General features: G+C 39.2%; 1 protein-coding gene across 6 annotated transcripts in view; it reads left to right on the top strand.

The window, feature by feature from the left end:
* The window catches only part of NRG3 (neuregulin 3), a 1,119,166-nt gene that overhangs the window by 842,826 nt on the left and 251,405 nt on the right, over positions 1-24,935 (top strand). For all 6 annotated transcript variants that reach the window (XM_050803844.1, XM_050803842.1, XM_050803843.1 and 3 more), the window contains one exon: positions 20,849-20,922. In XM_050803844.1, coding sequence (XP_050659801.1) covers positions 20,849-20,922 — 74 coding nt within the window. The remainder of the gene's footprint in view (positions 1-20,848; positions 20,923-24,935) is intronic.

Genomic DNA, 24,935 nt, shown 5'->3' with positions numbered 1-24,935 from the left:
CAATACAGGGTGGAATATGTAGGTAATTATGTCAAATGTCTAGCACAGAATCTGGAAAATTGTAGGCACTTAATAAATATGACTTCTGCCTTTTCTACATAAAAATGATGTAGATTAATTCCAAGAGCCCCAGTCACTTCTTATTTACTTCTGACAAGTGATTTTTTTTCTAAAGTACTAATTATAAAATCGCCTAATTATGTTGTAGCCTTGGGAAGTTTTAGAGTAGGTCATTAAAGTTGTAATTGTAGTGTGAATTTCTTTAAGATAGAGGTCTGGTAATAAATCCCCCAGAAACCTTTATATAATGTAGCTTGAAACCAAGGCACAGAATAAAAAATCTAGAGCTTTTTATCTTCAAAAAAGTTTATGAGCTTTGTAAGTAATAAGTATGCATGGCTCTCTTTTGTGCACCAGTCAAGGGCCATTAGAAAAAATGAGTGCTCAGAGGAGATAAATCAGTCTCCCCAAAGTGCTGTGAGCAAGCAGTGAATGTGAGTGTGTGTACCTGTGCACATGCAGTTGTGTGTGGGTGAGAGTGCTTGTGGTGGAGGTGTGTGTGTGTATTGGAAATAATAGTGTAGATTCCAAAAGAAGATGGGATGCAGAGGTTTGCTATTCTAGTTTTGATAAATTTAAGATCTCTATTATGTGGAATGATTAGGGGAAAAACCTTTTGCTGTTTGCTGTTAGTGTTACAAAAACATGCATGAGTGTTTATGTTCTATAGATAAAGATATATACCTTAATGTATGCTATATAGAGTATATGGCCAACCCAGCTGATCTGTAAACCTGTTTGCTCTTAGATTCATGTCCTGGTCCTTCTTCTGTTCTCTTCCCTGTTTCAGAGCACCACATTTCTTAGGCTCGCTTGACCAATGGCTTTGAGGGGAGTTGGCCAGTAGGAAGCACGAACTGTGAAGGCTCTCTATCTTTCTGTTTTGTCTATTTTTCTTGTTCACTTCCAACAGCAGCTAGGTTCATCTACAGTTTCAGCTCCTGTCTGATAGACCCATTGGTTTTGTTTTAGTCTCTGTGAATCAGATGTCTCCGTTTCTCCCTTCAGCCTAGGGATGAGAATGGTTTCATGCTGTTGCCAATCCCTGTTACTTTATCATCCCCTGCTTAGCTTCTTGCCACTTCTTCACCTGTGTAGTCAATTGTCTTTATTAAATTTTCTCATTTCACATATTTAAAGAGGTTTCTGTTTTCCGGGTATACCAACTCTTGCTTTCTCAGTATTTTAATCTTGAGTGAGCATATGAATTGAGAGGTTAGGATATTAGTATGTATTAAATCTAAAGCTATATTAAATATCACTGTAATTTTCCTTTAGACATTTTCAGATTGATTTAACTGTGCCATTAAGTGGCTGTGGGGAAATCACTAAACTCATGGTCTTTCTTTTACCTTTATCTGTACAGTTAAGTCTAAAATGATAGGCTTGACTTTCCTCAAAAGATAGTTAAGGCCAGGCAAGGTGGCTCAGGCTTGTAATCCCAGAACTTTGGGAGGCCAAGGTGGGCGAATCACCTGAAGTCAGGGGTTCAAGAGCAGCCAGCCTGGCCAACATGGCGAAACCCCATCTCTACTAAAAATACAAAAATTAGTTGGGTGTAGTGGGGCATTCTTGTAATCCCAGCTACTCGGGAGGCTGAGGCAAGAGAATCACTTGAACCCGGGAGGCAGAGGTTGCAGTGAGCCAAGATTACGACCCTGCACTCCAGCCTGGGCAACAGAGTGAGACTCAGTCTCAGAACAAACAAACAAAAAAAAAACACAAGATAATAATAAAATGGAGCACTTGAGAAATATGCGTAACACTATGTAAGTGCTCAAGAGCAACAAGAGAAAGAGAAATAAACATAAGTCTCCATTGTTGGTTTAATGTTGAAGTCAAATGCAAGCTTTAGCACATGCTTTTCATGTGCCCTTGAAAGGCTGATTCAACTTCAACCTCTAAATTTATAAAATAGTGGTAACAACATCTCCTTCTCAACAGTGTCACGAGGGTTACTTTACCTAACCTTTGTAATGCTCTCAGCACATGGGGATTGCATAGAATGGGTCTTCAAGGAGGTTGGTTCTTTCTACATCTATTCCTCTGCAAAATGTAGAAGTTCTTTCTGATAGCACTCCCTGGTCAATTTATTCCTAAGTAAAACACATATAGGAGTGAGAGATAGATAGATAGATAGATAGATAGATAGATAGATAGATAGATAGATAGATAGATAGATAGATAGATAGATGATAGAGAGAGAGAGAGAGAGAGAGAGAGAGATCACCCATCACTTGAATAACTGAATCTCTCTCTCTCCTTTAGTGGAAAATAATCACCATGTATATGTTGAGTTCAAGTCACTGCTTATCTTCTGAGATTCCATTTCAACTTGTCAAACAGTCCAGTTAAATAATAATTCCTCTGAATTTCCCTTTGAGTTTACTGTATATGGATATCTACTTAATTTTTGTCAACTTACTTGTTCCAGGTTGCATTTTGTGTTTTGTTTGTTTGTTTGTTTTTGTTTATTTATTTATTTATTTTGAAACAGTTTCACTCTTGTCGCTCAGGCTGGAGTGCAATGGCACAATCTTGGCTCACTGCAACCTCCACCTCCCAGGTTCTATCAATTCTCCTGCCTCAGCCTTTCAAGTAGCTGGGATTACAGGCGCCCTCCACCACATCCGGCTAATTTTTGTATTTTTAGTAGAGACAGGGTTTCACCATGTTGGTCAGGCTGGTCTGGAACTCCTGACCTCAGGTGATCTGCCCATCTCGGCCTCCCAAAATGCTAGGATTACAGGCATGAGCCACCACACCCAACCCTTCTTTGTTTTAATGAAAGGTCAACAATTTTATGCATATCAGTGTTTGAAAGAATATCTGCGACAGTGCCTTCTGTAGCTTATCTATCCTTACATGTGTGTTTGTGTAATTTACGCAGTTTCCATATGACATTCAGATTTAGAATGGTATGTCTCATTATGCAATCTTGCCCAAGCTAGTGACTTTGATATTGCCACCTCTTTTGGACTTTGCTTTGTTACAAGAAAAAAACAAACAAACAAAAAAAAGGAGGGGACATGTTACTCAAACTCTAGCCAGTTGAATTGTGCTGACTGCTTTCCAAAAGAACATACGTTCTCATTGGAAAGATTCAGAAAAATTTGGCATCAGGGATGGCATGTGGAATTTAGGAATGAGTCTTTGCATTTTAAGAGGAAGTATAAAATAGCAGAAAGTACATTGAATTTAGAAACAGAGCATGTGGGGACTAATTGTTGTTCGACGCCTTATGCCCTTTGATGTCTTCGGTAAGTCCCTCATCTTTGTTGAAACATACTCTTTATTATTTCTTCTATCTCCACAGTTTCATGGTATTAGAAAATGTTTATATTTGAGACAAAACCTGCACTTGCATCTATCCACTTTAATTGCAATATTTTTGTGTCTAAGATATGCTATAAATATTGAGCGATTCTTGGTATTGAAAATAAAAGGAAGATGAGAAATTATAAATGGGTCATAGTCAATAAAGCAAAGAATGCGCAACATTTATTAAAACTATTTGATCCATCTTATATTGCATCATCAAGTGTATTTTTTTAATTTTAAAAATGCAAAAAAAATACAAATGCACTCATAATGAAAAGCCACCAGTTATGGACCTATTTTACTGCTCCAAGCCCCCACCCCTAATCTCCTCATTCACACCCTGAGCCCAACACACACAGAAAAGCTTATTAAATCACTTCATTTGGGGTTTTTCCGGTTGTTAATTTCACATATATAAGGAGCACACTAAGCCTCTATTTCTTGATTTATCTACTTTAGATATGGAGCATTGATTTTCTACTGATAATGAGAATGAAAGTCATTTACTCCACACGCCACTTCTTCTGTCTTCTCCCTGCCTTTATCATTATTCTCAGTTTCTAGAGTTGGTCTTCATGACACACTTAATTGAGGATAATAGTATAGTTAAGAAACAGGGCTTACTGTGGAAAGCAGTTTGGAGATTTCTCAAAGAACTTAAAACAGAACTACCGTTCAACCCAGCCGTCCCACTACTAGTATATATATCTAAGAGAAAATAAATTATTCTAACAAAAGGCCCATGTACTTGCATGTTTATCACAACACTATTCACAACAGCAAAGACATGGAATCAACCGAGGTGCCAATTAACAGTAGATTGGATAAGAAAAATGTGGTAATATACATCATGAAATACTACACAGCCATAAAAAGAATAAAATTACATCTTTCACGGAAACATGGATGCAGTTAGAGGCAATTGTCCTAAGCAAATTCATATAAAAGCAGAAATCCAAATGTTGCATGCTCTCACCCATGAAGACTGAACAATGGGTTTACATGGACATAAAAATGGCAACAGTAGACACTGGGGACTATTAGAGAGGCGAAGGATGGAGAAGAGCAAGGGTTGAAAAACTATTGGGTACTATGCTTCGTACCTGGGTAATGGGGTTGATTGCACCCCAAAATCTCAGCATGATGCAAAATATCCATGTTACAAACCTGCATATGTACACCCTGAATCTAAAATAAAAGTTTAGATTATCAAAAAACAAACAGAAAAGATATTTGGAAAATATTTGTATCATTAATGTAAATCCATGTTGAAATGATAAAACATTTTGCCAATAAAAATAATTTTGACTTGGAACAAAAGAAATAGAATGATAGTCTACAAATTTGTGATAATTCCTGAAACCTTTGGAAAATACAATAAATTTTCAAAATAAGATTTAATGATTTGTCTTTAAAAACATAAATAGGCCAGGCATGGTGGCTCACGCCTGTAATCCCAGCGCTTTGGGAGGCCGAGACAGGCAGATCACTTGAGGTCAGGGGTTCGAGACCTACCTGGCCAACATGGCGAAACCCCATCTCTACTAAAAATACAAAAATTAGCCGGGCATGGTGGTGCACACCTGTAATCCCAGCTACTTGGGAGGTTGAGACAGGAGAATCACTTGAACCTGGGAGGTGGAGGTTGCAGTGAGCTGAGATCACGTCACTGCACTCCAGCCTGGGTGAGAGAGCGAGACTCCATCTCAAAAAAAAGTAAATAAATAAAAAATAAATAAAAGCATAAATGAATGAATTGATGAATAAGTAAATAAATAGCTTAGCTTCAAAAAAAAAACAAGAAACAGGAATTTTTGTATAAAATTAAGATTGCTGTAGTTATATAACTCCCCGGTTTTCCCCCAACAAATTTTCAAACTTAGAATAACAATTATATTTGACTGAGCGCCAATTTAAACCTATAAGCCTATGCTATTTTTTTTTTAAGACCAGACCTCCCTTTCATCTCAGTCTGGGGTACATGAGGCTTTTAATATGAAATCACTTTCCATTCAGTCCAAACTTCCTTGTTGCTGATGAATGTCATACATAATGAAAGATTATATCCATTTATCCTCAGCAGTAAATCATTTATCACACAAGAGGGATATATTATTGTGAATTCTGATCAAAGCTGCCCACTTCCTTTAGCCAGCAGAAATGCTGCACCCTGTTGGTTGATTGTACAATATCCTGGGAGAAACAGGGAAAATTATACTGTTGAATGAGGGTTTGGCAACTCTAGGGGTTTCTAAAATGCCTTGTAGAAAAATCATGTTTCATGTAGAACCTTCTATGATTCAGGCATGTGAACTGCAAAAGTCTTATTTTGCCTTCTTCACTTAATTAAATCAGAAAGCTGTGGGACTTTTTTCAGCTTGCTCTGTGATGTCTGCAAACAGATTCCTGAATGACATCCTGTGGACACTTTGCCCCTTTTTTTTAGAGAGAAAATAATTATTACCACTTCTTTTTGAAGCATGCTGCGAGTGGTTTTATCAGTTGTTTGCTAATGAGCTCTGTCTCTCCTTTATAACATCAATCATAAGGATGCCTTTTAAATACAATTTATCTACCAGATTTATTTTCTTTTCACTCTTCCCGATCAAGCTATGTACTATTTTGCTTCAGGGAATCACCTACACAACCCAGGCAGAGAAGGCTGACCTCTTTGATCTCCTGTGGATAGCACAGTGTCTCCGAGAACAGAACTTTCTAGAAAGGACATTACCACCCTCCAGATGAGTCTCTTCTTGTGTTTCATCTGTGATTTTTAGGTTATCATTGCCCTCTCTTACACATCTGTATTCACTGCTTTTCAAATTTAATAGCATGTAAGAGCCTCAGTATTAAAATTATCCTGAGTCAAGTGAGATACAGAATGAAGCAGGAACAATAGGTCCTTTCTTCCTTCCTTCTCACTTGGGCTTCTGGCCAGCATGCTGGTATGGATTATTTGGATTTTATGCAAAGTTTTAGCTGGCGATTCACCAAATCAAGCCAGAAACCTGCATTTATAAACAACATTTCTTCATTTAGTCATCACCCCATTCTTGAGGTAGCCTTTCAGTGCTTTGGCTATTTAAGAAGTCAGTATTGAAATTCATATTCTACCCTTGCAGACTGTGTGAGCTCACTATATCCCTTGTGTAGTGTACAGAGGAAGTGTAATTTTCCCCAAGTGCCTTATCTTTTTTTTTTTTTTTTTTTTTTTGAGACGGAGTCTCGCTCTGTCGCCCAGGCTGGAGTGCAGTGGCCGGATCTCAGCTCACTGCAAGCTCCGCCTCCCTGGTTTACGCCATTCTCCTGCCTCAACCTCCCGAGTAGCTGGGACTACAGGCGCCCGCCACCTCGCCCAGCTAGTTTTTTGTATTTTTTAATAGAGACGGGGTTTCACCGTGTTAGCCAGAATGGTCTCGATCTCCTGACCTCGTGATCCACCCGTCTCGGCCTCCCAAAGTGCTGGGATTACAGGCTTGAGCCACCGCGCCCGGCCGTGCCTTATCCTTTAAACAAGAGATAGCTAAATTGATCAGAATGGGATATCGTTATAGCAAAAATAGTATACATTAAACTTTAGGTGTTCCTGTTAATAGTTCATACTACCCTGACTATTCAGATTATTGTATTCCAACATAGGTAAAATTAATGGATTTAGCAAATAAAATACAGTACACCTGTTCACATCTGAATTTCAGATAAAAAATGAATGTATTTTTAGTATAAGTATGTCTCAAATATTGCTTCTAGGACACACATAAAAAATTGTTGTTTGTCTGAAATTCAGATTTGAACAGGTGTACTGTATTTTTATTATTCTTTATTATTTACTTATTTATTTATCAAAAAACTAAAGTTTTCTTAAGTAAAACATAAATTAACATGTATATATTTGGTCTATTTAAACTCAGTTATTTTTTTTTTTTATTATTATACTTTAAGTTCTAGGGTACATGTGCACAACGTGGAGGTTTGTTGCATATGTATACATGTGCCATGCTGGTGTGCTGCACCCATTAACTCATCATTTACATTAGACATATCTCCTAATACTATCCCTCCCAGCTCCCCGCACCCCAAGACAGGTCCCAGTGTGTGATGTACCCCATCCTGTGTCCGAGTGTTCTCATTGTTCAGTTCCCATCTATGAGTGAGAACATGCAGTGTTTGGTTTTCTGTTCTTGCGATAGTTTGCTGAGAATGATGGTTTCCAGCTTCATCCATGTCCCTACAAAGGACATGAACTCATCCTTTTTTATGGCTGCATAGTATTCCATGGTGTATATGTGCCACATTTTCTTAACCCAGTCTATCATTGGTGGACATTTGGGTTGGTTCCAAGTCTTTGCTATTGTGAATAGTGTCACAATAAACATACATGTGCATGTGTCTTTGTAGCAGCATGATTTATAATCCTTTGGGTATATACCCAGTAATGGGATGGCTGGGTCGAATGGTATTTCTAGTTTTAGATCCTTGAGGAATCATCGCACTGTCTTCCACAATGGTTGAACTAGTTTACAGTCCCACCAACAGCGTAAAAGTGTTCCTATTTATCCACATCCTCTCCAGTACCTATTGTTTCCTGATTTTTTAATGATCGCCATTCAAACTGGTGTGAGATGGTATCTCATTGTGGTTTTGATTTGCATTTCTCTGATGGCCAGTGATGATGAACATTTTTTCATGTTTCTGTTGGCTGCATAAATGTCTTCTTTTGAGAAGAAGTGTACTGTATTTTACCTGGCAACCCTACATATAGTAGAATTCACGTTCTCATCTTTGCTAGTGTATAGATGTTATGTTCCCCAACTTGGTAACTCCTGTGAACCAAATTGTACTGCCCCTACCCTGCTATTCACATGTTGAAGCCCTAACTCCCAATGAGAGTGTATTTGGAGATAGGATCTTTAGGGGAGAATTAAGGTTAAATGAGGTCACAAGGATGGGGCCTTAATCCTGTAGTACTGTGGGCTTATAAAAAGAGAGAATCCTCTTAGCTGATGACTCAGCAAGAAGGTGGGGTCTGCAACCCAAGGAGAGAGCCCTCATCAGAACCCAATCATGCTGCACCTTAATCTTGGACTCCCAGTCTCCAGACATTTGAGAAAATAAATACCTGTTATTTAAGCCACCCAGTCTGTGGTATTTTGTTGTAGCAGCCCAAGCTGATTTATACAGTAACTGTAGGATGTCTTACTAGGGCACAGTTTTATTTTTCTTGCTGAACTGAGATCTAACAAGCATAGTCATTACCTTTGATATGGTTTGGCTGTGTCCTCACCCAAATCTTATCTTGAATTATAATTTCCACAGTTCCCACATGTCATGGGAGGCATCCAGTGGGAGGTAGTTGAATCATGGTGGCGAGTCTTTCCCGTGCTGTTCTCGTGATGGTGAATGGGTCCCACGAGATCTGATAGTTTTATAAATGGGAGTTGTCTGGCCCTGCACAAGCTCTCTTTCTGCCTGCTGCCATTCATGTAAGATGTAACTTGCTCCTCCTTGCCTTCTGCCCTGATTGTGAGCCTCCCTAGCCATGTGGAACTGTAAGTCCATTAAACCTCTTTTGTAAGTTGCCCAGTCTTGGGTATGTCTTTATCAGCAGAGTGAAAATGGACTAATACATAAAATTGTTACCAGTAGAGTGGGACGCTGCTGAAAAGATACCTGAAAATGTGGAAATAACTTTGGAACTGGGTAACAGGCAGAGGTTGGAACAGTTTGGAGGGCTCAGAACTAGACAGGAAAATATGGAAAAGTTTGGATCTTCCTAGAGACTTGTTGAATGGCTTTGACAAAAATACTGATAGTGATATGAACAATAAGGTCCAGGCTGAGGTGCTCTCAGATAGAGATGAGAAACTTGTTGGGAGCTAGAGCAAAGCTGACTCTTGTTACGTTTTAGCAAAGAGACTAGTGGCATTTTGCCCCTTCCCTAGAGATTTGTGCGACTTTGAACTTGAGAGAGATGATGTAGGGTATCTGGTGGAAGAAATTTCCAAGAAGCAACGCATTCAAGAGGTGACTTGGGTGCTGTTAAAGGCATTCAGTTTTATAAGGGAAGCAGAGCGTGAAAGTTTAGAAAATTCGCAGCCTGACAATGTGAGAGAAAAGAAAATTCCATTTTCTGAGGAAAAATTCAAGCTGGCTGCAGAAATTTGCATAAGTAACAAGGAACTGAATGTTAATCCCCAAGACAATAGGGGAAATGTTTCCAAGGTATGTTGGAGGTCTTCATGGCAGCCCCTTCCATCACAGGCCTAGAGGCCTAGGAGGAAAAAAATGGTTTTGTGGGCCAGGCCTAGGGCCCATCTGTGTGCTGTCTAGGGACTTGGTGCCCTGCTGCTCCAGCCATGACTAAAAGGGACCAAGGAACAGCTCAGGCCATGGCTTCAGAAGGTGCAAGCCCCAAGCCTTGGCAACTTCCATGTGGTGTTGAGCCTGCAGGTGCACAAAAGTCAAGAATTGAGGTTTGGAAACCTCCACCTAGATTTCAGAGAATGTATGGATATCCAGGCAGAAGTTTGCTGCAGGGGCAGAATGCTCATGGAGAACCTCTGCTAGGGCAGTGCAGAAGGGAAATGTGGGGTTGAGGCCCTCACACAAAGTCCCTATTGGGGCACTGCCTAGTGGAACTGTGAGAAGAGGGCCACCATCCTCCAGACCCCAGAATGGTAGATCCACCAACAGCTTGTACCATGTACCTGAAAAAGCTGCACACTCAATGCCAGCCCAAGAAAGCAGCTGGAAGGGATGCTGTACCCTGCAAAACCACAGAGATGGAGCTGCCCAAGACCATAGGAACCCACCGCTTACATCAGTATGACCTAGATGAGAGACATGGAGTCAAAGGAGATCATTTTAGAGCTTTAAGATTTGACTGTCCTGCTGGATTTTGGACTTGCATGGGACCTGTAGTCCCTTCATTTTGGCCAGTTTCTCCCATTTGGAACAGCTGTATTTACCCAATGCATGTACCACCGTTGTATCTAAGAAGTAACTAATTTGGTTTTGATTTTACAGGCTCATAAGCAGAAGGTACTTGCCTTGTCTCAGATGAGATGTTGAACTGTGGACTTTTGAGTTAATGCTGAAATGAGTTAAGACTTTGGGGGACTGTAGGGAAGGCATGATTGGTTTTGGTTTTGAAATGTGAGGTCATGAGACTTCAGAGGAGCCAGGGGTGGAATTATATGGTTTGGCTGTGTCCCCATCCAAATTCCATATTGAATTGTAACTCGTACAATTCCCACATGTCATGGCAGGGAGCCAGTGGGAGGTAATTGAATCATGGGAGCTGGTCTTTCCCATGCTACTCTCGTGATAGTGAATGGGTCTCACAAGATTTCATGGTTTAAAAATGGGAGTTGCCCTGCACAAGCTCTTTTTTTCCCTGCTACCATCCATGTAAGATGTGACTTGCTCCTCCTTGCTTTCTGTCATGATTGTGAGACCTCCCCAGCCATGTGGAACTGTAAGTCCATTAAACCTCTTTCTTTTTTAAATTTCCCAGTCTTGGGTATGTCTTTATCAGCAGGGTGAAAACAGACTAATACAACCTTTCTAGTCTGGACATGTCAGTCAATTACTCTTCTAATTCTGAGCAAGTAGAAACAAGTGAAGGAATCTCCCAATGATTGTCCCTTAAACATCAAATTCCACGATTGGCTAATTTCTCAATTTTAATCATATCATAAATCAGAACAATAAAGAGAAATCTTGGGGGTAGATGTGACAGTGAACCCAGCCTACTATTGGCTGAAAAATATTAAAGGCACTGATGGGAACATTTAATTAAGTAGAGAAATAGGGGAAGATAGCCTGACTGTTCTCTGACTTTGCTATTAGCATCTAAATTATCTACCTAAATTATTTGATTATTAGACGTATTTACAAGGAATAAGGGCAGTGTTTGTGTGTGTGTGTGTAAAGGTACACACAGCATGTACCAAATCAAGATTTAGTAACCCCATTTAGAAAGGAGCACCTGAGACTTCTGAGAGGTTAATCACAGGCCTCCATCATCCTTCTAAGTGGCAGAATTGGAGAGCATCCTGCAGCCAAAGGACATGCCTTTTTCTCCATAACTGGCTACCTACCTTGAGAACTAGAATCTCACATTTTTCACAATAGATCTTTTGTGTACTAAGAAATCAGTAACAGTGCATTTCCTCAAATTGACGTGAAGCAAAATTTCATCCATCTTCCAACAACCTGTCATTGTTACCCCCCTAAACCTTTTCTTCTTCATAAGGGCAGTTATTATTTTATTACCTCTCAATGGTATTAAAATTATGAAGGCTTTCCTCCAAGTGGCCACTTATACCTTCTTATACGAAAAATAGATTTTTTATACCAGATGTGATAAAATCAAAGCCAAGTTAGACAGAATGGGTGATTCCTCCCACATAGCTGCTCTGGAAAATATCGCTATGCACCCTGATGTGGACAGGGTGTTCATGCCCATGTTTGGTGTTTTAGTTTTGTCAATGAGGTGGTGAGGTTGAGGTGAAGCTCATGACTAAGTAGAGGCAGAAATCTCTATAAAGACCAAATGTTTATTCAGACTGATGTGAGAACTTCTCAGCCTCTGATTCTCAAAGAACAAATATGTCAGAATTAGAAGTAAAAAATTGATGTGAGTGGGTTGCTGTCTCCCGGGTACTAAAAGTGACCAATGAAGTGTATGGGTAGCTGCTGGACATAGGTCCCTGATACTCGATGCATGGTTGAGAAGACCTTGTAGTTGAGCAAATACATTTTATATTATATTTTTTAACTCATAAACTTGAACTCATTCTTTTTCTTTTCCTTCTTTATGGCTCAAATAGTGATGCATGCAGTACACCACCTGGAATTAGGCAAATGATTTTAAATTCACACTTAAAAACCATAGCAATTTTATGATGAATTGGCCTCCATCAACTTCTGAATTTAAACTTTGCTAAAGGGAAAATCCCTACATTTTATTTTATTTTATTTATTTTTTTGAGATGGAGTCTCGCTCTATTGCCCAGGCTGGAGTGCAGTGACGTGATCTCGGCTCACTGCAAGCTCTGCCTCCTGGGTTCTGGCCATTCTCTTGCTTCAGCCTCCCGAGTAGCTGGGACTACACGCGCCCACCATCATGCCTGGCTAACTTTTTGGATTTTTAGTAGAGACGGGGTTTCCCTGTGTTATCCAGGATGGTCTCGATCTCCTGATCTGATGATCTGCCCGTCTCAGCCTCCCAAAGTGCTGGGATTACAGGCGTGAGCCACCGTGCCCGGCCAATCCCTACATTTTTGTAAAATTTAAGATATAGTTCCATTAGCAAGAAACGTCAGAGTGACATTTTAAGCAACGGTTGCATCAGACAAAAAATGTACGATATATTTGAAATCTATTGACAACACATTGGAAACCCTTCAAGAGTTCTAAAGCAACTGTTATTCTGAAATTTAAAATAATCCCATTTTAGATTCTTTCAATTATAGTTAAGAGGATTTTGTAAACGCTGTACCTATAGCCAGTCTGTAGGTAATTTTAATACCTAAGTGGTTAACTTAAAGATCTTCCTGTATTAATTAGTGTTCTTTTTTAAATAAGAATTCTTAATTAAATTCTCAACTCAGCAAACCTTATTCTTTAATCAATGTCACAAAATTCTCCATAGTCAAACTTAGATCTCAGTTTCCGTAATGAGTGACTGGGGAAAGGACTGTGTTCTCCCACCATTAATACCTTTTGAGCCAATAACTCTAGGCTGTAGATCCTTAGCTAGAAAAGGTTTTGTCCACCCAGAACACACTTTGCATTCAGACCGAGGCATCGTTTGAAATTCTGGTTCCTACATTTCCCATCTCCTTGACACTGGGCAATTCAGTTTTCCTTACTGAGAATCCATCCTCTCTTTTCTGTTTGTTCAGGTGCTGTTGGTTTTGGTTTTGGCTTTTAAATCAAGGGTAGTCTGCAGTCAAGAAATATCATTGGAAGCTAGGTGCAGTGGCTCACGCCTGTAATCCCAGCACTTTCGGAGGCCAAGGTGGGCGGATCACTTGAAGTCAGGAGTTCGAGACTAGCCTGGCCAACATGGTTAAACCCCATCTCTACTAAAAATACAAAACTTAGCCAGGCATGTGGCACATGCATGTAGTCCCAGCTACTGGGGAGGCTGAAGCAGGAGAATCGCTGGAGCCCAGGAGGCGGAGATTGCAGTGAGCTGGGATCGTGCCACTGCACTCCAACCTGGGTTACAGAAAGAGAGTCTGTCTGAAAAAAAAAGAAAAATAAATTTCATTAGTGTTTGACTAATATTTATCCAGTCCTTATCCAGCTCCAGCCCCTAGTAATCACCATGCTACTCTCTGCTTCAGTGAGTTCAACTTTTTTAGATTCCACACGTAAGTGATAATGTGGTATTTGTCTTCCTGTGCCTGGCTTATTTCACTTAACATAATGCCTTCCAGATTCATTCATGTTGTCACAAATGACAGAATTTCCCTTTTTCTCTAAAGCTGAATAGTATTCCATTGTGTATATGTAGATACCATACTTTATTTATCTATTCATCTGTTGATTAACATTTAGGTTGATTCCATTTCTGGGCTAGTGTGAATAGTGTTGATATAAGCGTAGGAATGTAAATATCTCTTCCACATACTAATTTTATTTCCTTTGGCTATATATCCGGTAGTGGGACTGCTCAATCATATGGTAGTTCTATTTTAAATTTTCTGAAGAATATCCATTCTATGTTCCATAATGGCTTTACTAATGACATTCCCACCAGCAGTGCACAGAAGGAATAATTTCAAGAAATCTACTGCATAATATAGTTATGACTATAGTTAATAACAATGTACTATATACCCCAAAAAATTGCTAACAGTAGACTTTAAGTGTTCTCACCACAAATAAGGTAAGGTACAACATAGGTTAATAGCTTGATTTAGCCATTCTACATTGAATACATATTTCAAAACATCATGTTTTAAAACATTAAACCATCATGTTTTACATTATAAATATATATAATTTTATGTCAATAAAAAAGAAATGTCATTATCATTCTTTAGTGACAATTCACCTGAAGTCTTCTTACCCATACTTGATGAGTGTCTTTTAGATTATAAAGCTCAGGAAGTATGCCTTTAAATCACTAACCAGTATCTGTGATATGGTTTGCTTAAGAACATTTTTAGATTGGAGAATAATTTATAAATCTAGGTTTTTCATTTTTAAAATAAACCATGGTTTTAGTTCATGATATTTGGGCCACATTTTTTAATCCTAATCTTGGGAAAGTTGGGTAGGTATATCGCAATTTATGTCTCCACTGAATTTCCATACAAAATGCCAGAAGGTACCACAGATAAAGCAAGAGCTTTAAGGTCAGTCCCAGCTGAGTTTGTATGTAGTTCAAGTACTTACTGGCTGTGTGATACTTAACCTTTCTCAATCTCTGTTTCTTCAGTTGAAAAGCTGGGATGATGCTTTCAAATTCAAATAGCACTAAAAGCTAACATTTCTTGAATGCTTATCATGCACCACAGGTATTGTATCGTTTACTCCTAATAATAAATCCAGGGGGTGGCTACTGTTATCTCCATTTTACACATAGAGAAAGGAGGCACAAAAAGGCAGAGCAGCCAGCCTTCAAAACCAGGCAGAGCTCCAGATCACCTTGCCTCTCAAATGTAAACTTGAAATGCCAGGCGATCTTTCCATTTTCCCCAACCGAGGACTGACACTGAGGCTGAGGAGAATTGGCAAAAGAGAGAAAAAGAATACTTGGAGGATTTGTTCCTTTTTCAAATTAGTGTTTAATAGCCCCTGTTAAATTGGCAGCTGTGTATATTACTGACCACATGTCTATTTTCCTGTAATACCAAAGAGTAAAGGCCACTTTTATTTTCCTATGAATAAAAGTTGTTACTGTCAGGAAATAAACCATATAGTTTGTCTACAACCATTTTCCTTGCTAAGCTAATTGATTATGGCTAGTTAAAACTTTATATCTAAAACCAAGGTCCAAAGAAGAAAGTATGTATACCTTCTATAGCATTTATAAAGAGATCAGGCACTATGCAGGAATTGAAGCAAACATTTGAACATATTTGTATTCTTCATATATTTGTCTCTATAAATTATATAAAATCCATTTTTGTAGATACAGAGTGTAAGATCCCTAAGCATAAAAATGACTAAAATGCAATTGTATGTAATATCAGCTACCTGCGCTTGTTTTTCTCCTTCCTAATACCATCTTACATATATTTTTTTTTGGTTGAAACTGAGAAACAAAGATATTAAATAATTTTCCTAAAATATACCCATACAACTAAATGGGTAAGCCATAATATAAACCAACCCTCTTAACCATTATATTAATGAGGAAGACAGGTGCTAAGCAACCATATGTTGACTGGGCTATCTATGTAGATAATCAAGTCCCTAAAAATGAAGACAGAGTAGAATTGGAGAGTGAAGCAATAATAACACCTTTCCTCAATGAGTAAATGTCCTGGAAATCTACAGATGTGGAGCCAGATAGTAGCACAGTTCCCTCAATAGAACCATGTTAGTGTTGCTTGTTTTTGTATTTGTCTTGTTTTGTTTTCCTAACAAGATGAAGAAGGAGAAATTGAAGAACGATCTGGAAAGGTAGGGAGCCTGTTGATTACAACTGGGGGTTCAATTTTCACTCATTGTCATATTATTAGCTGTAACTTAGTTGTTATTCAGGAAATAGGCTGAAAGACACTGGCAGATGAGAATTGCGCTGAAGTTAGCAGTGTGGCCAAGTGGCCAGGATAATCACTTTTAGCTGGTCAAAAGGTGATCATTTCTGTGGGAATATCAGCAAGCGAGTGACCTAACCATTTTAAGTCTCTTCCTTAGGGTCCTCCACATCCAGCCTGGGTGATATGTTGCTCAACCTGCTTTACCACACCAGGCAAAACAAGTACTGACTTTCAACCAGTGATCACAGATCTTATATTGTCTCATCCTTGCTGGTACTGTTTGCTTTTCTCCCACTCAATCATTGCCTTTTAAAACTCTTTACTTAAACCAGCCACTGGACTTTTCCTTGGGGACAATGTAGAAGAGGAAAACAATGATAGAAGGGGGTGCTTTTTATTTCAGGTACAGCTGGACAGGTGGGATGGGTGAGGGCAAAGCTCCAAGGATGTCAAGAGTAGAAATAGTGATGTCTGCCTTTGAAACTACACAACTCTCTACACAACCAAGTGATTGGAGCTTTGAAAGCAATGCGGAGTAGAAAAGTAATAGAATATCCACCTAGGTAAGGCAAGATTTGCTGTGGGGAAGGGAAGGTCCTGAACCTCTATTTGGCCCTGAGGCTCATCAACCTGATAGTTCAGTTGGGCTCAGAAGGACTCCTGCCCCTCCCCATTCCTTCCCTCCCACTGCGAGGGACCAATCTCTCTTGTTCTGTGTTTTCTTACCATCTCTTCCACCTCTTACCTGCTCTACTCTGCTTTGCACATGATCTCCTCAACTATGCCCATCCGTACGGCCTTTTAAATGTGAAAAAAAGAAAACAAAACAAATAACATGATCAAGAACTTACTGGTTTCCAGGCCAAGTGCAGTGGCTCACACCTGTAAACCCAACACTTTGGGAGGCCAAATCCTCCTGTCTTGACAGGAGGATTGCTTGAGGCCAGGAATTTGAGACTAGCTTAGGCAACGGAACAAAACCCCCCTCTACAAAAAAAATTAAAAAAAAAAATAGTTGAGTATGGTGGTGCACAATTGTAGTTTCAGCTACTCAGGAGGCTGAGGCTGTAGGATTCCTTGAGTCTAGGAGGTCAAGGCTGCAGCTAGCCACTGCACTCCAGCCTGGACAACAAGTAAGACTCTGCCTCAAAAAAAAAAAAAAAAAAAAAAATGGAAGGAAGGAAGGAAGGGAGGGAGGGAGGGAGGAAGGGAGGAAGGAAGGAAGGATTCACTGGTTTCCAATGTAACAAATCCTTTATCTCAAAGTAGATGTACACTTAGAATTGGAGACTTTTTAAAAAACAATTCCAATGTCTTAGCTCTTGTGAACTGAGTTTGCTGTGTTGTTATGTCACTGTGGATAATGATTTTCTCATTTTTTTACACGATGTTTATCAACTTTGGCTATGCTTCCTCTCCTGAGCATACTCCCTGTTTTGTAAAACAACTGGGGAACATTGAGTTTTTTCATATAATTTCTGTAATGCCAGGTTTCTAAGGGATAAAGAAATACAAAGAACAGTGACTGGACAGATTGAGTGGAGCTTTGAAAGCAATACAGAGTAGAAAGATAATAGAATATCTACTATATAGACACATGAACACTTATTTTTATTGCAACACTATTTACAATAGCAAAGACTAGGAACCAACCCAAATGCCCATCAGTGATAGACTGGATAAAGAAAATATGGCCCATATACACCATGGAATACTATGCAGCCATAAAAAAGGATGAGTTCATGTCCTTTGCAGGGACATGGATGAAGCTAGAATCCGTCATTCTCAGTAAGCTAACACAGAAACAGAAAACCAAACACCACGTCATCACTCATAAGTGGGAGTTGAACAATGAGAACACAAGGACACAGGGAGGGGAACATCACACACCGGGGCCTGTTGGGGGGTGGGTGGCTATGGGAGGGATAGCATTAGGACAAATACCTAATGCATGTGGGGTTTAAAACCTGGATGTCGGGTTGGTGGGTGCAGCAAATCACCATGGCACATGTAAACCTATGTAACAAACCTGCACATTCTGCACATGTATCCCAGCACTTAAAGTAAAATAATAAAAAAAGAAAGATAATAGAATATTAGCCTGGTTAAGGCAAGATTTGTGTTTTTTAAAACATATATTCCCCATTAAAGATTACACAGGTACTTCTTAATGTTATTAACCTGGTTATGTATTAAGATGAACAGAAAGGCATTTCTATTATATGAATTTTTTTCTTATTCTTGTGTCTTTCAAAAAGAAAAAAGAAAATAAAACAAACAAATACACACTCAACTCTCTCCCAAAAAACCAAATGAAAAACAAGCAGTGCAATAATATTTCTCAAAAGATATGCTTGACATACTATCAGAAGGTCTGCCAACTCCAATCTATGCACTAGAAGTGCATTTAGAACTTTTATTCTTTGCTTCTTGTCTTTAATATTGTTGTAAATTCAATCCACTTCACTAGCATTACCTGCTAGCAACATTCCATCTTCACATTTGGATGGGTGTGAACTTATCCAGGTGATATATGTGCGATTTTTAATGGAAATTTTACTTCATTATTCTTAAAACTGGGTGTCAATTAGCAGCGACTCGCCTTCTTAACAAAGGAACAGGGTTTGCTGCCTGCCCAGCCATACAGCCCCCCGGGGGGCTTCCTAGCCTGGGCTGGGCTGCTGCAACATCATCACACTGTTTTAGTTACAGCACAGAGGTATGGAGGCAGGAGGAAAGGACTCACTGTGCAATTTTCCTGATACCCCATGAGGCCTGAGCACCTCAGGGTGGGTTAGCACTCATGGAAAATCAGTTTAAGATGGGAAATTTTCAAACATCTTTCCTTATTTTCTTTCCCACACACAAACAGAATAATGCATTTTAAGTAACAAAGAACACTTAAAAAGCAAAACAAAAACAAAAAGACATTTCTCCTTAAAAGCCACTATCTCCTTAAGATATTCCTCTTATATTAAATAAAGATACAAAGAGTAAAGGGTACTTAAAATCTCTCACAAAGATTGGAAATAAATTCTTCAAAAAGTGAATGCATACTATAGCACATACCCAGGATGTAACTCGTTATTATTGGGAAAAGAAAATGAGAGCACCATGGTACGATAATTCTGAATAAGAACAAGCTAATTGCATTAGGGCAGCTTTCAGAAAACAAGAATTTATTTTTTGTATGACAAATGTGCCTCAGTACAAAGTACACAAAGTATTTTCTGACTCTTACTGTGATATGCCTACTTTATTTCAAGTGAAATAAATGAATTTTTTAAAGGTTATGGAAATATGTGTATGCTTTAAAAAATTATTCCAGTAACATGTTGGATATCTGGAATATCCATATATTGGAGGTCTTTGTTCTCAGTCTACAAGGAAAATTGCCAAATCCACTTCAGAGTGCCAAGTTTAAAAAGGTGTTGAAGAGAGCCTGCCCGATTACCTGAATTCCAATTTGGCTCATGATGAAAGGAAGAAAAATTACCTCGATGCATTTCAATGTTGCTTCTCCCCTTGCAATAGACCTTATTTAATATCTTATTACACTCAGAAAACAAAGCATATTCTAAGGAAGGAACTCACGACTCATGGCTCCCATCTCTTGACAGAACGGCCTCTTTCAATTCTTTTATCGATTTCATAGATTTCTAACAAGCAGAGAATTGTTTTTTAAATCTGATTTTTTTTATGCCAGCAGCACTATTTCCTCCTTTGTAAGTAGGACAGATTCATCCTATAAGCAACAATGGATGCTTCCCTGCTGAACTCGAGCATGACAGATTAAGCTTCGAGCAGACCAGTAAATGCCACCTCCCCACTTAACAAGGCTGTTCAGAGCCAGGCGTTTGGGGCCTCGCTGTATTTGTTCCTGGAACTGCTGGCTGATGAGCCACTGCTGTCCGAGGCGGCCAAGCAGCCCTGACTGAGCGAGCTGTGTGAAGACCCGACAGAGGCCTGGCAGGGCTGAGGGGGCATGCCTCATTGCCAGTGCTTCCAGGCAAATTCCTTGCCTTCAAATTGTGCCCGCCTCAGGACAGTTGGCTTGTACAATGCCTGGCAGAAAGTAGACACTTTGCACATGTTGACTGAATATAAAAGAGAAAAATAGGGAGAGAAAAAAATCTGAGTTTAGAGATACCTTTCAGACCTTGCCGGATAAAATGCTGTTATTTCTGGAAAAGTGGTTAGATGACACTGACTTGGAAGAACAACTAAGAGGTTTAAAAAAAAAAAAACAAGTAGGACTAACAGTGAACAAGCTAATAAAACACATGGAAACAAAATTAATAGTGCTAGCCAAAATCTCTAATTTATCAATTATATTTCAAAATATCTTTTATTAGAAAAATGGCACTTGCAATATGTTTCTAAATGCCTTTTTAGAGCCAGTGTGTTGCATAAAGAAAAATACACCTGCATCCAGAATTATAATTTTAAGAACCATTATTTAGATTGCTGTGAGGTATCTTAAAATGCGATTCAATTTGCTCCTTAGATATTGCATATCAAACTATAAAAGCAAACTACATTGTTGGCTTTCTCCTTTTTTGGCACAGAAGTAGAATTGAGAATCTGCCTGTTGAAGTCAGAAACAGACTGAATCGAAAAATACAAAAGCATGAATGCACTGTTCTCACATTTATGTAATTGATGGCTATTTTACTTGTTGAAATCTTAAATCTTTCACAACCACATGCGTATGTTTGTCATTTATCCCCTTTTCTCAGGTGCAAAGAAGGCTACCAAGGAGTCCGTTGTGATCAATTTCTGCCGAAAACTGATTCCATCTTATCGGATCCAAGTAGGTCAAGCATTTTTCTTCTCTCTAATAGGCAGCTCTTATTCTGAGCAATGGTTGTTAACTCAGCTGAAAGCTGTATTTCAGTCCTGTGTCTCTGAAATCTGCCAAGGACAGAAGCTGATGGCAGATGTTGATGTTCAAAGCATCCTCAGAGCTGGCTCTAGAGTCTAGGTCTTCTCCGACGATGAGGTCTGGCTTCCGGATTCCACCTTGAATCCCTCCTGGGAACCCCCAACAACCCGGGACTCCTTAGCTCTCCCTCTGCCCACCTCGTTTCAAAAGCGGGGATCTAGAAAAATAAAAGAACTTATTATTTACTTGAAATAATGTTGTGGAAACTACAGTATTATACTGCTTCTTACGCTTTGGTTGTTAATTTAAGATAGTGTTAAACCATACCTTACTAAAGTAAGAAAACGTGTACAAAATCATGTAAGAAGTTTTCAAGCAGACTTTGAAAACTCTCTTTTTGGCAACACTATTTGCATATTGCTGATTACTGTCCTAAGGACAAGTTGTTTTTTCTCCATTCATGGAAAAAGACAATTTGCAGATTAAAAAATATAGCTAGTCATTAGTTTCTGTTTGTATATGAATAAAAGTAACCTTTTATGCCTAAACGCCCATTCTAGTCAAATGTGAAATGTTTATCTTTAAAGAATTCTCTGCTCTTTCAATAGCTGCTAGAATCGAATCATTACTAAGAAAAGGGGATTTTTACTGAATCACCTGTTTAGTTTAGTGAGGATAATGATAGGCATTTTGCAATTGTAAAGGCCAGGTTATGGTTTTCTGAATATCATACATACGTAACACAGACTTCAGCAAAATATTTTGTACTGATTACAGACAGAAGTCGCCCTGCCTGTGTCTGTGCATTTTGCTGCATAATGAACGTGTCTAGCCATCTTCCAACATCCTTTCAAAATGCATATTTTCATTTTCCCCTGAATTTCTAGCTACATTTACTCAAGTAAATGCACAGTTATTTGAAAGAAAAAGGTTTCGTTTAATTTAATTCTATTTTATCTCGACAAAGCAATTCACCATACAGTAATTACTCTTTCTTTGCAAATTTAGCTTTCCTTGAGAAAAGTGAAGGTCGCCACAGGGATCTCTCTATTTCCTGAAATGTGAGGCACAGTTCTCTAGGCATTACCCAGAGAGGATGGTATTACTGGAGTTTTTTGTATCTTATTTATCAAGTGACTTGGACCACTTCCTTCCTTCCTCCCGCCCTCCCTTCCTTCCTTTTTTGCTTTCTTTTCACATATGGATGTGGAATAGCTCTTGAGTACAGGTTACAAAGGGCAAGGCCTTGTGCATGGTACAAAGTGGGTAAAAAAATCTCTTTAAACAATCTAATCAAATTTTACCATCCATTTAGATATCATAGTTCATCACTGCAAGAGTGGAGGATGTGTCCACCATAATGACTGTTCTCTCCTCGTAGAACAAAATGGTCCCATGGTTACAGTCACTATCCCTGAAAAACTATTTCTATTAAAATTATAGCTATGTGAGCCAGGCACGGTGGTTCAGGCCTATAAACCCAGCACTTTGGGAGGCAGAGATGCTTGAGGTCAAGAGTTTGAGACCAGCCTGGCCAAAATGGTGAAACCCTGTCTCTACTAAAAATACAAAAATTAGCCTGATGTGATGACAGGCGCCTGTAGTCTCAGCTACCTCAGGAGGCTGAGGCAGGAGAATCGCTTGAATCCAGGAGGCAAGGTTACAGTGAGCCGAGATCATGCCACTATACTCCAGCCTGGGTGACAGAGCAAGACTCTGTCTAAAAAACAATAAAATAAAATAAAAAATAAAAAGTATAGCTCTCTGAAATGTTTCTATTAAGTGAAATTGCAAGATAGAAAATTATTTCTATATAAAATTGCAAAAGGAACATACTTTGGCCCAAATGTAGAAAAGAAATACACTAAAATGTTGAAAGGGTGTGGAATTTTATGAAATTGTTTTTCTATTTCTCCAGTTTTCTGTAAAGTGGTATATCACCATTATGAGTCAAAATGCCAGAATTCCTTGAAATTTAAAAAGAAGGAATAAGCACAGAGAACCCATGGATGAGTGCTTGAGACACAGCTTAAATGGAAAAGCATTATATCTTCCATTCATCCATGCACACATGCATTTCTTTAGGTAATCATTAATTCATTTCATCAGTGTTTTCTGAGCATCCATCAAGATCCACCTAATCGGTCAGGCTCTGTTAATACAAAGGTGTGCAAACAGGATTTAGGCTCTGAGGACCCTGCATATTGGTGAGGGGAAAACATGTGGCTATATAAACATGGGGATGAATTTGGTGTAACATTTACCCCTTTCTGACGTTAGCAGATTTGATTTGGCTCCCAGGCCTCAGGCTTTCACCTGAGCAGTGGTAACAATAACAACTTATAAGCATTATTGTTATCATATAGAAGAACAGAGTCAATGCCAGATAATGTCAGCCCACTTCCATTATTCATCACTATAATCATTACTAATATGTGTTTAAATGATACATGTGCCAGGCACTGTGCCAAAGGCTTTACATGAATTATTTTATTAAACCCTCACCATCATAGTTTGGTAAGGAGAGTGCTGACAATTGCCCACACTTTATAGTTGAGGGAATTAGACCTCAGGGATGCTAAGTAAACTTGCTCAAGGTCATACAGCTAGTTAATGCTAGAGTTTAACTTCCATTTCAAATGACTCCAGGACCTGAGCTCCCAACTGCAGGGCACTTTCCTCCCTCCCCTAGAACCCTCCCTTCTCCAGTTATTTTCAACAGGACATTTATCACTCTAAATTCCATTGACTGAAATTCAATGACCTGCGGCAAACATTATTCTAAGGAGCAATATTTGCACAATTTTCATATCTTAATGCAGCAACTTGAGCTTCCATAGAGATTTAAATCCCTAATGAAATTTCCTTGTCAAAATTCTTGCTGAAGGATTGTTTAATTTGCTGCTCATGATATCTTCGGAATGACTGTATGCTCAGGAAATAAGCTTCCACTCAACACCCTCCCTCGATTTTTTTCTCTTCTGTCTCCTCTCTTCTCTGCATTCTGTCTTCCTTCCTTCCTCCCTCTCTCCCCGTCTATCCAATGCATACTTTTCCTGAGTGAAATCCCTGTTATCAGCGGATGAGAAACCCCTGCTCTTTTATTCTCTTCCAGGTGATGCAAAGTTGGCCAGTGTATCTTTTACATTAAATTTTAAAAACAAAATAAAATCTTAAATGACCTATATTGAGGAAAATGGTGCAAGGATGTCACTGTGAGAGCCTTAATGGCTTAAGTGTCTTAGACATGGTTCAGAGCTGGGTCCTCAGACTATTTCAAAAACTCATCCCCTCTGTTCTCTTTTCAGTCCCAAGAACCTATAGCTAACTCCATTCAGGAACACATTTACCTATGAATATCAGCCTTATAAAGTGCTTCAGTGACAGTTTTTGTAAAAATATCTAATGCATCAATCTGTCAGATTAATCAAACCCTTCTATAGATTCAATGTACCACAAGTCGCCTTCAGATCATGAGGCTGAATAGCAAGCAGGGATTCAGAAGGAACGTAGTGAGTGATTCAGATTTTGGTCAGAGTCAAGAGGAAGGGACCTTCTGTGGAGGAGCCAGCATCAGCTGATGTGGCATTCTTGAAAGGCATGTTTCTGGCCCCTGCCTCCTATGCTGCCAGCGCACTGAGGGATAGCAGCAGTAAGCTTCCCAGAAGCTGACTTGTAGACTCCTGCCCTGGTTTTCCTTCCTTACTACCCATTCCCACCCAGGGTAGTTACCATCCTCAGCCTTGAAGCAGAGTTAGATGGAGCTGAACTATGTGTGAGTCAGAACTGTGAGCCAGCCAAGGTTTTTCTCCATCTCCCCTCTCATGAGCACATGCCAAGCTGAGTTCCCATCAAGATCCTGAAATAATCACCAGTCAATGGAAGTGTGGGGGATGCTGCAGAGAACAGACTCAGAACAGAATCAAAGAATGGGGTGGGGT

This window comes from Macaca thibetana, chromosome 9, assembly GCF_024542745.1.
Source record: "Macaca thibetana thibetana isolate TM-01 chromosome 9, ASM2454274v1, whole genome shotgun sequence".
In the NCBI taxonomy this organism is placed as follows: domain Eukaryota; kingdom Metazoa; phylum Chordata; class Mammalia; order Primates; family Cercopithecidae; genus Macaca; species Macaca thibetana.
This window is presented reverse-complemented; position numbering and strand designations above follow the sequence as displayed.